Source organism: Hemiscyllium ocellatum, chromosome 3 (genome assembly GCF_020745735.1).
Source record: "Hemiscyllium ocellatum isolate sHemOce1 chromosome 3, sHemOce1.pat.X.cur, whole genome shotgun sequence".
Lineage (NCBI taxonomy): Eukaryota > Metazoa > Chordata > Chondrichthyes > Orectolobiformes > Hemiscylliidae > Hemiscyllium > Hemiscyllium ocellatum.
In genome coordinates, this window is record NC_083403.1 from 18,078,495 (window position 1) to 18,093,524 (window position 15,030).

Sequence of the window (15,030 nt, forward strand, 5' to 3'; positions counted from 1 at the left end):
CTCAGGTAAACTGTTTCCCCTTTAGGTAATTCAAGCAACTAACGTTTCTGTTGGTATATGAAACACAAATTGTACTGATGGAGTGCAAGTTCTATAATAAACAAAATAAACAATCAAATGAGGCTTTATAAACAGAGAAATTTTTAAAAATCTATGAATAATAATAAAAGAGAAAATCAAATAGTACAGGGAACAATTCTGAAAGAAGGAGCATCATGATCAGAACGAGTAACACAGAGGATAAATTAATTTATTGAAGTGTAAGTATGACCATTCGGGGTGTATAAGCAAATCTCACGGAGAATGAAGGAGTGGTGAAGATAGATAAATCGCATCATAAACACCTACAAAGGTTGGGTACAACAGTGAGTGGGGAAGGAGCATGATCCTGCTCACAGACATCAAAGCAGTTATACAGAATAATAGAGAAGGAGAGAGAATGGGGAAACAGGGTGGACCAGCAGTGGTGGCTGAGAATGAGAGAGAAGCAGAGTGGCAAAGTAGGAAAGACCAAGCAATTAACACATATGAGAGGTGACATCAGAACAAGCTATCATGTATGGTGGACATACTGGTAAGCTTTATATTTCTATTTGAAGATAATGTAATCAAACATGAGGCCAATTATTTTGCGAACTATTGAGATCAAACCACAGAACTACAGAATTATTGTGGAACAGAAGGACGTCATTCAACCAATAGTACCTTTACCAGCTCTATTACCAAGGGCTAATTTCCTGCCTTTTCTCTATTTCTCTGCACATCATTTCTATCAAAATAACCCTCCAATGCTCTCTTGAATGCCTCAACTGAAACTGCCTCCACCATATTTTCAGGTAGTGCATTCCATACCCTAACCACTCGCTGGATAAGAAAGGTTTTTCTCACATCACTCTTGCTTCTTCTGTACATCACATTAAGTTTGTACATTTACAAATCAGAAGAAAAATAAATTGCAGGGTGATGGCAAATAGTAAGGGGAGGGAAAGGCTAGCTGAGTTGTTCCTGGGGCTGGCAGAGATATTACGGGTGGAATGGCCTTCTTCTTTGCTGTAACCATTCTATGATCAAAACACATTCAGTCTTCACAGGGCAGTGTGACGGTGGGAATCAAAAGAGAGAAGCAATTGGTCAATGTGATTGAAGTTAAGAATAAAACAGCAGAGAAGGAGGCCAGTGGGCCTACTATGTTTGAGCAGACGCTGACAGAGTTAGTCAATGAGTCAAAATTCCTGGCCCTTATTCCCTTATTCAATCAATAACCAATCCCAAGTTATCTGGTTCCACATATTTCAGATCATTACAACTTTTGACATATATTTTCCTCATCATTAACTTAGTCCTTCAGACTGAAATTTCAATTTGTGCCTGCTGATTATTGGCTCTCCCGCCAAAGGAAATCATCTCCTTGTTTACTCTATCAAAAATATTTCATGATTTTGAAAACCTTGAATTAAAACCTTTCCAAAACTAGCTTTGCTCTAAGGAGAACAATCCCAGTTTTTTGTATGCACCTACAAATAAAGTTCCACTTCGCTGGTCTCTTTCTAGTAAATATTCTCTGCAACCACCACTCGAAGGTGTGATTATCAAAATTGGACACAATACTCCAGTTGGGGTCTGATATATTTAGTAGCAGTCTTCCACCTTCAGCTTTGTGCTGTGAGGGTCAACATTGCCGTAAATATTGCCAGATGTGGTTCAGGATGGAGTCCTACGCAATCACAGCCACATTTGCTGCAGGGGACAGAGGACAGAGAACGTGTGTGATTCCCTAGCCTCCATTTTCTAAGGAGCTGTGTTCCAGGCTAGCTGAGCTTGACATTTCAGCTTGTCTCTTCCAGTGCACCTCTAAAGAGTCAGCTTCCAGAGCTGCCAGCGATTTGCAACTGTCTCCTGAGTGTCTGTGTCAAAGTCTGTCTTGCTTGCAGGTGTCCTTATAGGGATGGTATGGAAGCCTAGCACGTGTCCGTCCAGTGATCAATTCAGAAGAATTCTGATATTTGGTTTCATTGATCTGATACATAGAAACATAGAAAATAGAAGCAGGAGTAGGCCATATGCCCATTCCAGCCTGTTCCACAATTGAATATGATCATGGCCGATTACCCAACAAAGTAACTTATTCCGGGTTTCGCCCCATATCCTTTAGCCCCCGATGAACAAAACCAAGTATTGGCGTTGCCTTAGCTTTGGAATTGATATGCTGCAGGCACAAATTGTCCAAATTTTTCAGGCTATTCTCTTAAATTAGGCTGACTTTTCTATATTTGTCAGCTTTCCTGCTGTCACCTTTTCATTGAACATGGCTCCAGCTTTTGGCATACTTGGCACAAATGGTGCTGAACATTATGCAATCATCAGTGAGTATCCCCACTTCTGATCTTACGATGGAGGGAAGATCATTAATGAAGCGTTAAAGATGTTTGATCCAAGATACTATCCTGAGGAATTTCTGCTGCAATGTTTTGGGACTGAAATAGTTTAGCTCCAGCAGCCAATGCCATTTTCCTTTGAGTCTGGTACCCAACCAATGGAGAAATTTCCCCCCAATTCCAATTTTGCCAGGGTTCCTTGATGCCACACTTGGTCAAATTTGGCCTTGATGTCAAGGACATCACTCTCACCTCATCTCTGGAATTCAGCTCTTTTGTCCATGTTTTAACCAAGACTGCAATGAGGCCAGAAACTGATTGACCCTGGCAGAAAGTAAACTGAGCATCAGAGGGCAGGTTATTTGTTTGGAAGTGACACTGTATGCACTGCTATCAATCTAGCTATGTATTGTTGATCATCAGTAAATGATATAAGTAGCCCCTTCCATTACTTTGTTGATAATCAAGAATAAATCGATTCAGCAATAACTGGTTAAGTTAGGCTTGCCCTGCTTTGTTTGAACAGGATATACCAAGGCAATTTCCCACACTGTCATATAAATGCCAGATTGTGTATAGACAGTTGATTCGGTTATAATCAACAAAACAGCTTATTCAACAATAACACAATCTGGAATATTAAGGTTCAAAAGTTAATTCCTGCAAGCAGCAAAGATGTTTATCCCATATCAATGACTTTCAATGACAGTTTACTAGCTGTCTTAAATGCTGACACAGCCCCTTTTAAAACACACTCCAATGCATACATGTGTCTCCTCTGTGAAGAATCATGTCAAATATTCTTTTGATAATATGTTTTTTGCAGAATTCATCATTTTGATAGATCTGTTGAAAAAACATTCTTCTGTGAAGACCTGTATAGCTCAACAATTAATCATTCTGAGTTGACTGTAATTATATTTTGTTTTAGTATAGTTTGCTAGCACTTCTTCCCTGGGGAAGGTATCCAACATCTACCTGACTCCAATCTACAATTTCAAAAATGTCATTACAAACAGGTACTTTAAGGCATGCACTGAGAAAAATAATCCGGTGAGCTTTACTTAATGTTAATATAGTAGAATCATACAGTACAGAAGAGGTCATTTGGCCCATTGAGTCTCTGCTGCCAAAAATACACTCCTACCTACAAGAGTCCCACTTTTCCACATAAGGCCCATAGCCTTGAATGTTCTGACATTTCAAGTACTCATCCAAGTACGTTTTAAAGGTTGTGAGGTTTCCTGCCTTAATTACCCTCCCAGGCAGTGCATTCCAGACCCCCACTACTCTCTGAATGAAAAATGTTTTCCTCAAGTTCCTTCTAAATTCCTGCCTTTTACTTTAGAAGTGTGCTGCCTTATTCTTGTCCCTTCTTTTAAGGGAAACAGCTGCTTTCTATTCACATTGCATCTGACCATCACAATATTATGCACCTTTATCAGGCTCCCCCTCTCCCTCCCAACATTCTCTGCTCCAAAGAAATCAAACTGAGCATTTCCAGCTGCTCTCCCAAGCTGAAATGTTCCTCTGCACCCCCTCCAGTGAAATCTCATCTTTCTTAAGGTGTGGTGACCAAAACTGCACACAATATTCCAGCTGTGCCTTCATCAAAGTTCTGTTCAGCTCACATACAACCTCCCTGCCCTTACAATTTATACCATAACTGAAAAAGCCAAGCAGCCCATTAAGGGGAGGTAACGGCCTAGTGGTATTATGGCTGGGCTATTAATCTAGAAATGCAGGTAATGTTCTGGGGACCCAGATTCAAATCCTGCCATGGCAGACTATAGAACCTGAATTCAATAAATATGAGTCTAATGATGACTATTAGTCAAGTGTCAGCAAAACGCATCTGTTCTTTAACGTGCTTCAGGGAAGGAAACTACCATCCTTACCTGGGTTGACACACATACGACTCCAGACCACAGCAATGTGGCTGACTCTTAACTGCCCACTGGGACAACAAATGCTGGCCTTGATCCCGTGAATGAATTTAAAAAGTCTTAACTACCTTATTACCCTGCCCTGCCACCTGCAAGGATCTATGGACAAGCACCCCAAGATCCTTGTATTCCTCTGAGCTTCCGAGTGTATTGTCTTTTACTGAGTATTTCCTTGTTACTTTTTTCCAAAGTACATCACCTCATTTTTATCGGGGTTAAATACCATCTGACCAATCCATCTGTATCGTACTGTAACCTAAGATCTTCTTTCTCACTGTCAACCACCCAGTCAATCTTTGTGTCATCCATGAACTTACTTCTCATCAACATCACATTTTGTCCTATATCATTGTTATATATCAACATTATCTCATGGGAATGTGGAGCTACCTATAGCACATGGACTGCAGAGATTCAAAAAGCCAGCTCACTACCACCTTTCACATGGTTAATTAGAGATGGAGAACAAATTATGGCCCAGTCAGCGACACACACATCCTATGGATGAATTGAAAAGAAAGCTGTCCACTGCAGGCTATACCACCAGATATAGTGGCTGCTGGCTGTAATGTTCCAGGAACTAGATCTGTGATCGTTGTTGGCTCTCTCTGCACTCAGGTGAGTGAAGGTGGGATGCAGGTTACAGGGTTGAGGGTCATAGGAAGGAGGGGGTAGGATTCAGCGATCTCATCTTCGACCATAATTCTAACCCCAACAGCCTCAGGCATACAGATGGTAGAATGTGAGAGACAAGCCATAAGGGCATTGGAATAGTTAATTTTAGAAGGAGCAAACACTTGCACGAGAGTTTCAGCAGAAGAAGAGCTAAGCCAATAATGGAGTTGGGCGATGGTATGGAGTTGGAGGAAAACAGTCTTTGACATGGCATGGATTAGTGATTACAAGCTCACTTTAGAATCAAATATGACAAAGTTAAGAAGCATGTTCATGAGCCTGATACCTAAATTGAGCAGTAGTACTCCCAGTGCGCTTGATTACAAAGCTTGCTAAACTTTATTAGAAGTGTTCTAAAGCATTTAACCTGTCTTTGGGAATTAGTATTCTTCCCATTCAGCCAAATAGGTGCACTGCCTCAACCTGCACAGGTATTGGGATTGGCATACTAGGTTGGGAGAGAGATCATGAGAGATGGAGAGGCAGAATTTCAGGGAATATTTCAGAATACTCGGAATAAGATTATTGCTAGTATAAAGATAAATTCTAAAGGGAGGTCTCATCATCCATGAATCATTAAAATATTTTGGAAAACATAAGAACTTAGGATAGGCAGTTCAGCCCCTTGAGATGTTCCGCCATTCAGTGAGATCATGGCAGATCTGTGGCCTAATTTCACCAATTTGCCTTTGGTCCATGTTCCTGAATACCTCTGTTGAATAAAAAATCATCTATCTCTGATTTAAAATAAACAACAGATATAGCATTCACTGCTGTTTGTGGAAGAGAGTTCTAAATATCTACCAATCCGTGTGTCTAAAAGTGCTTCCTAACATCTCTCCTAAACAGCCTGGCACTAATTCTCGGACTGTGGCCCCTAATTCAAGAATCCCCAACCAATGGCAATAGGCTATCTTTATCTACCCTATCATTTCCTCTTAATATCCTGAAGACTTCGATCAGATCACCCTTTAACCATATAAATTCCAAAGACAGGCCTGATTGGTATAATCTCTCCTTGTAACTTGATCGCGAAAGTCCAGCTATCATTCTTGTAAACCTACGTTTTACTCCCACCAAGGGCAATATATCCTTTCTAAGGTTTGGTGCCCAGATCTGCTCACAGTACACCAAGTGGAGTCTAATTAGGTTTGGATAACTGCAGCATAACTTCTGCATCCTGTATCCCAGTCCTGTAGATATAAAGGCCAACATTCCATTAGCTTTCTTGATTATTTTCAGCACCTGTTTGTGACATTTTAAAGATCAATGCACTTGAACCCCCAAGACTCTTTGGACATCCACTTAATACCCCGATCTATCCTTTTATGGTCTAAAATGGATAACCTCATAGTTGTTTAAATTGAGATCCAGCTGCCACATTTTCACCCATTCAACTGGTCTATCGATATCCCTTTGTAATTTTATGCTATCATCCACACGACAATGCCACCTAAGTTTGTGTATTTTAGTCACCTCTTCAAAAATTCAAGAGAGGTTTGTCAGGAATGACCTACCTGTCTTGAATCTACATTAGCTCTCCCTGATTAACTGAAAAAATTCAAAGCATTCTGTTAGCCCTTTCAGGGGTATAACCTGGTTTAGTGTTGTATTAAATGTTTCTTTAAACATCCTCCACTGTTCTTCTGTTGTTTTACCCATGAGTAGATTTTTCCAGTTTACTGTGGATACTCTCTGTCTCATCTTATGAAAGCCCGCCTTACCTAAATCTAAAGGTCTAGGAGTTGATTTATGCTTTTCACTTTCAAATGCTACATTAAGCTCAATCACAATTTGACAAATATGTTTACACACAATTAGGTTCCCAATTAAATCCAGCTCATTACTAAATCCAATACTGTTTATCGATTTGTTGCATCCAGGACACTCAGACGATGCTGTGGCTTTAACAGGTTATGTTGTTCTAACTTTTTCTTAAAGAGAAGCTTTAAGACTGAAGTCATGAGCTGTCTAATTGGAAAACCAGTAAAGTAAACAACTTGTGAGGTCTTGGGGTTTTATTAAAAGTTGGAACAGTAGAAGCAGGCTCAGCAGGTGTGGTTAAGCTCCCACAGAACCCAGATCTTTAGTTGTAGCTTTCAGTATCAGAAGCTGCTGGGGTTGTGAAAAGCTGCCAAATCTCTCTTTGCTACTGCTGAAAGCTGGAGTTGTCTCTCCCTCAGAATTATCTTTTGATGCTCTTTCCTCGATTGGAGAACTACACGTGGAACAATGTGTGTTCTGAATTTGCCTTTTGCCAAGACTGTGTTTATAAGATGTTACTATATTGGAACAGTTAGCCAATAGCACAGTGGTTAGCACTGCTACCTCACAGCACCAGAGACCTGGATTCAATTCCTGTCTCAGGCAACTGACTGTGTGGAGTTTGCACATTCTCCCTGTGTCTGTGTGGGTTTCCTCCCACAGTCCAAAAATGTGCAGGTTTGGAGAATTGGCCAGGCTAAATTGCCTGTAGTGTTAGGTGTAGGGGATTGGGTTGGTGTGGACTTGTTGGGTCAAAGGGCCTGTTTCCACACTGTAAGTAATCTAATCTAACTAAATAATTTACTATTCTGTTAAGTTTTCCAATCGAGTTGTTATTTCAAATTCCTCTTTCTTTTGTTGCATTTTAACTGTAGAGGATGCATAAAGTGTGTTTTGCTTTAAATCTGGGAGTTTGAACAATTTAATTGCACCTGGAATGCAGCACCTGACATTTATCCTTAAATGGGAAAAGGTTAGGGTTTAGACTAATTTTTGAATACTTTGAAGTGGTTTGCTCTGGCCCATAACAAATTAGGGACTCTTGTCCGGATCAAGATCTCTAATTCCAGGTTGGGTTTAAGCATATTGGACTCTAAGGCAGTGAGTGACAAATTTCGCGCCTTTTGGTCTGGGTGTTGACTTTGATTGGTTTAAAAAGAGTCTGCCTTGTATAATAATGGCTCTTCCAATCACACAGAGTTTCCTGTGAGTCATTCCATAAGGTTGGAGTAAGTGAGCAAGACGAAGCTTTCTGAATTGACAAACAAGTTGATTTTGGAGTAGCTTGTGTGAATAGGGGAGATAGTTGTGGCAATCCTGTAGCATTTACAATTGCTGGAAATACCATTGGAATCTTTGGAAATAGCTAAAATCAACTGAAAATGAATCAGCTTGAACATCAAAAAGGAAATGACCATTTGGATACAGAACTGGCTCAAAGGTAGAAGACAGAGGGTGGTGGTGGTGGAGAGTTGTTTTTCAACTGGAGGCCTGTGACCAGTGGAGTGCCACAAGGATTGGTGCTGGGCCCTCTACTTTTTGTCATTTACATAAATGATTTGAATGCAGGCATAAGAGATACAGTTAGTAAGTTTACAGATGACACCAAAATTGGAGGTGTAGTGGACAGTGAAGAGAGTTATCTCAGATTACAACAGGATCTTGACCAGATGGGCCAATTGGTTGAGAAGTGGCAGATGGAGTTTAATTCAGGTAAGTGCGAGGTGCTGCATTTTGGGAAAGCAAATCTTAGGAAGACTTATACATTTAATGGTAAGGTCCTAGGAAGTGTTGCTGAACAACGAGACCTTGGTGTGCAGGTTCATATCTCCTTGAAAGTGGAGTCACAGGTAGATAGGATAGTGAAGAAGGCGTTTCGTATGCTTTTCTTTATTGGTCAGAATATTAAGTACAGGAGGTCATGCTGCGGCTGTACAGGACATTGGTTAGGCCACTGTTGGAATACTGTGTGGAATTCTGGTCTCCTTCCTATCGGAAAGATATTGTGAAACTTGAAAGGATCTTCGGAAAAGATTTACAAGGATGTTGCCAAGGTTTGAGGATTTGAGCTACAGGGAGAGGCTGAACAAGCTGGGGCTGTTTTCCTGGAGCGTCAGAGGCTGGGCAGTGATGTTATACAGGTTTACAAAATTATGAAGGCATGGATAGGGTAAATAGACAAAGACAGGGGGTCCAGAACTAGAGGACATAGGTTTAGGGTGAGAGGGGAAAGATATAAAAGAGACCTACGGGGCAACTCTTTCACACAGAGGGTGGTACGTGTATGGAATGAGCTACCAGAGGAAGTGGTGGAGGCTGGTACAATTGCAACATTTAAGAGGCATTTGGATGAGCATATGAATAGGAAGGGTTTGGAGGGATATGGGCCGGGTGCTGGCAGGTGATTGGTTGGGATATCTGGTCGGCATGGGTGGGTTGGATCGAAGGGTTTGTTTCCATGCTTTACATCTCTACGAATCTATGACTCTATGAACAGTGTGAATTACAACTGAAAACAGAGGAAAAAGAAATGGAGAGGAAGGCCCTAGCAGAAGAAAGGGAGAGAGAGAGAGAGAGTTTTTGAACTTCAGAGATTGGAACTGAGAACTTGAAGGTGAATTAAAGTGGCGGAGGTAGAGGTGAAAGGTAGGAGTACTGATGAGGAAAGTGTTGAAGAGCAATCCCATTGGAGCCAAAGGCCTGGTGGGAACCTGTTTAAACATGTCCAAGCCTGATTTTGGTGAGAAAGGTGTAGAAGCTTTTTTCATTTCATTGAGAAAATGGCTAAACAAATTAAATGGCCCATGACCCATGTGGGTATTGTTGATTCAAACAAAGTTGGTAGGTAGAGCTCGCTAAGTAATTGCATCACTATCAGAAGAGGTATCTGGAGTGTAGGATAAGGTGAAAAACAAGTGCTTTTGAGTTGGTAACAGAAGCCCACAGACGCTTCAGGAATCTAAGGAGGGACCCTGGTCAAACATACATTGAGTTTGAAACAATCAAACAAAGTAATTTTGAAGGTGAATAAGGACATTGAAAATAGATCAAACATATGATACTCTTAGACAATTATTTTGGAGGAATTAAAAAATTCACTTCCTGAAGTAGTGAGAACTCATGTGAAAGAGCATCGTTATAATTGCAAAATTAATAGCAGAAATGGCAGATGATTATCAGTTAGTTCATAAATCAAAGTTTATATTTCAACATCAATTTCAGTCTTTAAGGGATATAAATTGGGGAAAAGAGAAATCCTCGGGGGTAAACATCAGGTTATAGTAGAAAGTGCAGATGCTGGAGATCAGAGTCGAGAGTGTGGTGCTGGAAAAAACCAGCAGATCAGGCAGCATCCGAGGAGCAGGAGAATCAACATTTTGGGCATAACATTTTGCCTATGGACCTTCATGTCCAGTATTTAGGAAGTACATTAGAAACATCATTAAAAAGTACACCACTCACAAAGGATACCAAGGGTTCCTAAGCATCTCAGGCACAAAACTACTTTGTGTTGCATGACAGCATTTATGAGTCTTGTAACATTGCAACCATTAAGAATCGATTGCCGTGAAGCATTAATGTGTAAAACAACATGCAAAATCCTTTCCCATCATGTAAACACAAAATTCTTGCTAACTAAAGCAAAATACTGGAGATATTGGAAATCTGAAATAAAAATAGAAATGCTGCGATTATTCAGAAAGTCTTTCAAGTAGGATCATGCAATGGATATAGCACAGGAGGTCATCCTACCCATAATATCCATGATCTTTCTCTCTGAGGGTATTTCAACATTTTCTGTTTTTAAAAGGTATATTGCAGAGAGGAGCTTCAGGAGGGAGGAGACGGTAAAAGGGGATTAACAGCTGAATATGGTAATGGAGTCATTAAGGACTGCAAGGAATCATAAACACCTGGAGGATCCTTAGACATGAGCTCGAGGCTTTAGTTCCCACATTCACGACAAACTAGGAAACAGTTGCAGGTCTCTAAAGCTGATAGATTGAGGTTCAGGGCCGTTTAATTGTCAGCAGGACGCATGCATGCTGGCCATGTTTATAGGATGCAATGTACAGAAGAGGCAAACGCACACTCTTTTACAAAAGTTTAGGAGAGATTTTACACTTTGAAAACTGCAATCAAGAGAAATGTTTGTCTCTTCCGAAGTTTCAGACTTGAAGTAACAGTGATTACTTTTTCACAGGATATCATAACAGCAGGATGTTCAGGCAGAAAACATAAACCAAGCATCTGCAGAAGGCTGTGGAAACCAAGTCATTGAGTGCCTTTAAGACAGAGATAAATAGGTTCTTCATTGGTAAGGAGGTCAAGGGTTACAGGGAGAAGGGGTTGAGAAACATATCAACATGATCCAGTGGTAGAGCGAACTTGATGTGCCATAATGGCCTAATATTGCTCCTATATCTTATGGTCTATTGGTTTATCACTCTTGGAATATTTGAACTATGAACTGAATACAAACTTTAATTGATAAATTGTGTCGGCAATGCCAGTCCATTCGGGAACTGATAGACATAAATGTCATCAGTGACCTGGGTTTAGTTGTGTCTTTCCTTTCCAAAAGGAGACTTAAGAACAAGATGAAATCACCTCTAAATTACAGAAAGGCCATTTCAAATTAAGTTTCAAAAAGATTCATGTTAAATCTAGAACTCACTTCCTGAAAAATGCTGTCAGATCTTATTGATGCTCTGAGGACTGAGATACATAGATTCTTTTTTGAGATGAGCTTATCAAAGGGTATGGAACAAAGACTGTTCTTATGTTTGCTTCTCCTAGTCTGTGATCCAAAATACATTTGACAAGCAGTACCCTATAAACACCAGTGTTAAAGTCACCTTCAATATTACACCAGCAGCACATCTCAGCAACAAGGTCAGTGAAGAAAGATTTGTTAATAAGACAAAACAGAACAGCACAGAGAGAAAAAAAAGTAAAATAGAGAGAGTACCAGTAGAGAGAGATATGACAGGGGGAGTACCAACACACAGACAGGTAAGAAAGTGAATCTATCCTTAGACATGTTGAGATTTGTGGGTTTCATTAAAGTAAATAAAACCCAGATGGTCATATAACTAGACACAATTACAGGATGAGCACATTATCTATGTGCTGTGACAGTCAAATCAAAGAACTTAAGTTTGGTTAAAGTGAAGATGTGTTATAAAATCTCTGGTTGAGCAGTTTATTTATTTATATATACTATATAGGTGCGCACTCTCATTGCGGGAGATATACTGCAAAGATTTTGATGTGGGCAGGATGATTACTACTTATTTCAATGAAACGTATTTCAGATTTTTGACATTTATCGGTTTTCTTTGATTTTGTACAAGGCATTGACTTTCCAGCAACTCTTTCACTATTTCATGGTATTTCATCTTACAACTGAATAATAAAAATCAAATTATTGGAGATGCTGGAAATCTGAAAAAGAAACAGAAAATGCTTCATTAACGCTTCAGGTCAATGAGCTGTGTTCTTTCAACTATATTTGGAAAAATGTTGAGAAGATATTTACAATTCAGGATCCAAATCTAGATAATATTTTAAATCGCAAATTGAATTACTGAATTTTTAATTGACAAAAATTGTGAGGAACTGCAAAATTCAACTTTCTTGTCTGCAAGTTTAGAACAAACACTTGCCTTGCAAAATTTAATTGGCAGCCAATTACGTTTGAAGTATTAAGATTATTCAAAGAACAAAGAAACGTTTCTTTACCTGGAACAGAGGTTCCCAATGCAACAAACACTACTGCAGTAACAGAGTCCTTCAGTCCAATGGTACAGCCAAAATGGGAAGCCAAGTCACCAATAATTGCAGTTAGGATGCCAATCATAAAAATGGAAACTACAAAGCAGGCCCAGCCATTCCAGTACTCCGTAGGAGGTACAATAGCAAATAGAACTTTCCAGAAGACAGTCAGAAAGTGCATCACATAGTCAAAGCATGAAGGCAGTTTCTCCTCAGCACATTCATCGTCGTCGTCATCTTCTCCTGAAATAAAATATCAGAAGATTTTTAATTAAAACCAAATTGTTTCATGAAGCAGTGCCTGTGGGGACATCACACGAATATAAAAAGCATCAACATCAATAGACTCAGAACTCTGTATCACAAGTGTTTCATCATTAACATGAAAAAATTTGAAAAACATACTTTGTTTTTGTGCTACATGCTCTTTTCACAAAATCACAGAATTGTTACAGTGCAGGAGGCTGCCATTCAGTCCATCATGCCTGCGCCGGCTCATTAAATGAACATCATTACTTAGTGCCAATCTCCTGCATTTTCTATATCCCCTGCACACTACTTCTATCCAAATAATCACCCAACACCATTTTGAATGCCTCAATTCAAGAACAGTACAAGTAAACTTAAATACACAGTACAGCCCGAAGTATCACAAATATACGTTAGAATTTCAGACAATTGAATGAGAAGCTCTTTGGATCAATATGTTCATCGTTATCATGTGATGCTTGAGTTTTCTTTTTAAAAACAGATTAAACTTTTCTAAGAGTCAAAGTCATATTGGAGCTGGTGTTGAGGTTTAATAAATATACGGCAAGGAATTTCTCTCTTAAATCCTTTTAGCATGTGTGTAATGTTCTTTTTACAGAAAAGAGAATGCATTAATAAGGTGAATTGAGTCCAGGATCATGTTCCAGGTAATTCAGATATTCCCTCAGTTTGCTCAGAGTATCAAATCAAAATGTTCGAGAGGCATGGTTACTGCATAAATGTGTACATGACATTAAGGTTGTTGTTCGGGATTTAACAGCATCAGTACAAAGGCAAACAGACACTTTTAGATTAGATTAGACTCCCTACAGAGTGGGAACAGGCCCTTTAGCCCAACAAGGACACATCGACCCTCTGAAGAGTAACCCACCCAGACCCATTTCCCTCTGACTAATGCACCTGACACAATGGGCAATTTAACATGGCCGATTCACGTGGCCTGCACACTTTGGACTGTGGGAGGAAATCGGAGCACCCAGAAAAAATCCCATGTCTACGTGCAAATTCCACACAGTCACCCAAGGCTGGAACTGAACCTGGGTCATTGGCACTATGAGGCAGCTGTGCTAGCCACTAATCCACCCTGGTTATACTGCTTTTAAATTGCAAAACATTACACTGTAATGTATAAGCTATAACTTGAGAAGTTAGAGTAATCACTATCCAAAGTTGCTTAGAAGACAGAAAACTGTGATAATAAAAGTGTCTTTGACTGCAGACTTATCAGGAATGATTCTGCAACGTTTCATCACCGTATACTCATGTGAATTGTATTGCATGTTCCTGATATTTTCATTGTAGCCCTTTATCTTATTCTTTACGAGAAGTTTCTTTTCAAACAGTTCAACAAAGACAATACTAACTGCCTTATTTCAAGTGGATTCTGCTTTTCTGAGCATATGAAAGGCAAATCTTTCTTGAAACTTCCTTGTAAATAAATGCTTAATTCCATTTAAAGCACGCTTGCCGCATGTTCACTTTATTGCTGGTTGCTGTAAGATTATGTGCATTCAACAGTGTTGGATTTCACTCTAGATGATGTGTTCCTGTACAGGGACATACATAGAGACCTATAGATGCAATATTTATGGTGTCACATTGTTAGTTGTAGCATTTCTGATTGTCCTGATTTGCAATTTGAACCTTCAGTGGCATTTGTGCTCTGGCTTGAATCGGGGATAAAAATACAGCTCATCATGGGGATCCGTGCTCTAGATTTTAGATTAGACTTAGATTAGACTTACAGTGTGGAAACAGGCCCTTCGGCCCAACAAGTCCACACCGACCCGCCGAAGCGAAACCCACCCATACCCCTACATTACCCCTTACCTAACACTACGGGCAATTTAGCATGGCCAATTCACCTGACCCGCACATCTTTGGACTGTGGGAGGAAACCGGAGCACCCGGAGGAAACCCACGCAGACACGGGGAGAACGTGCAAACTCCACACAGTCAGTCGCCTGAGTCGGGAATTGAACCCGGGTCTTCAGGCGCTGTGAGGCAGCAGTGCTAACCACTGTGCCACCGTGCCGCCCTCAGGACCCAGGAATATTGTATTTTGGGCAATGAGACACGGCCGGGGAGAAGAGTGCAAATACCCCTCCCAAAATGCCTGGGGAAATTCAATCATGGGGGATCAGTACATTGGGCAATCAGAATCTTTGAGGAACTGCTCTCCAAATTATAGGCTAGTTCTATCCTGTGTTTGGTGCTGACAG

The 15,030-nt window shown here is 40.1% G+C and overlaps 1 protein-coding gene across 3 annotated transcripts in view; it reads right to left on the reverse strand.

The window, feature by feature from the left end:
• The window catches only part of LOC132830875 (sodium/calcium exchanger 1-like), a 294,443-nt gene that overhangs the window by 11,866 nt on the left and 267,547 nt on the right, over positions 1 to 15,030 (reverse strand). For all 3 annotated transcript variants that reach the window (XM_060848793.1, XM_060848783.1, XM_060848801.1), the window contains one exon: positions 12,506 to 12,781. In XM_060848793.1, coding sequence (XP_060704776.1) covers positions 12,506 to 12,781 — 276 coding nt within the window. The remainder of the gene's footprint in view (positions 1 to 12,505; positions 12,782 to 15,030) is intronic.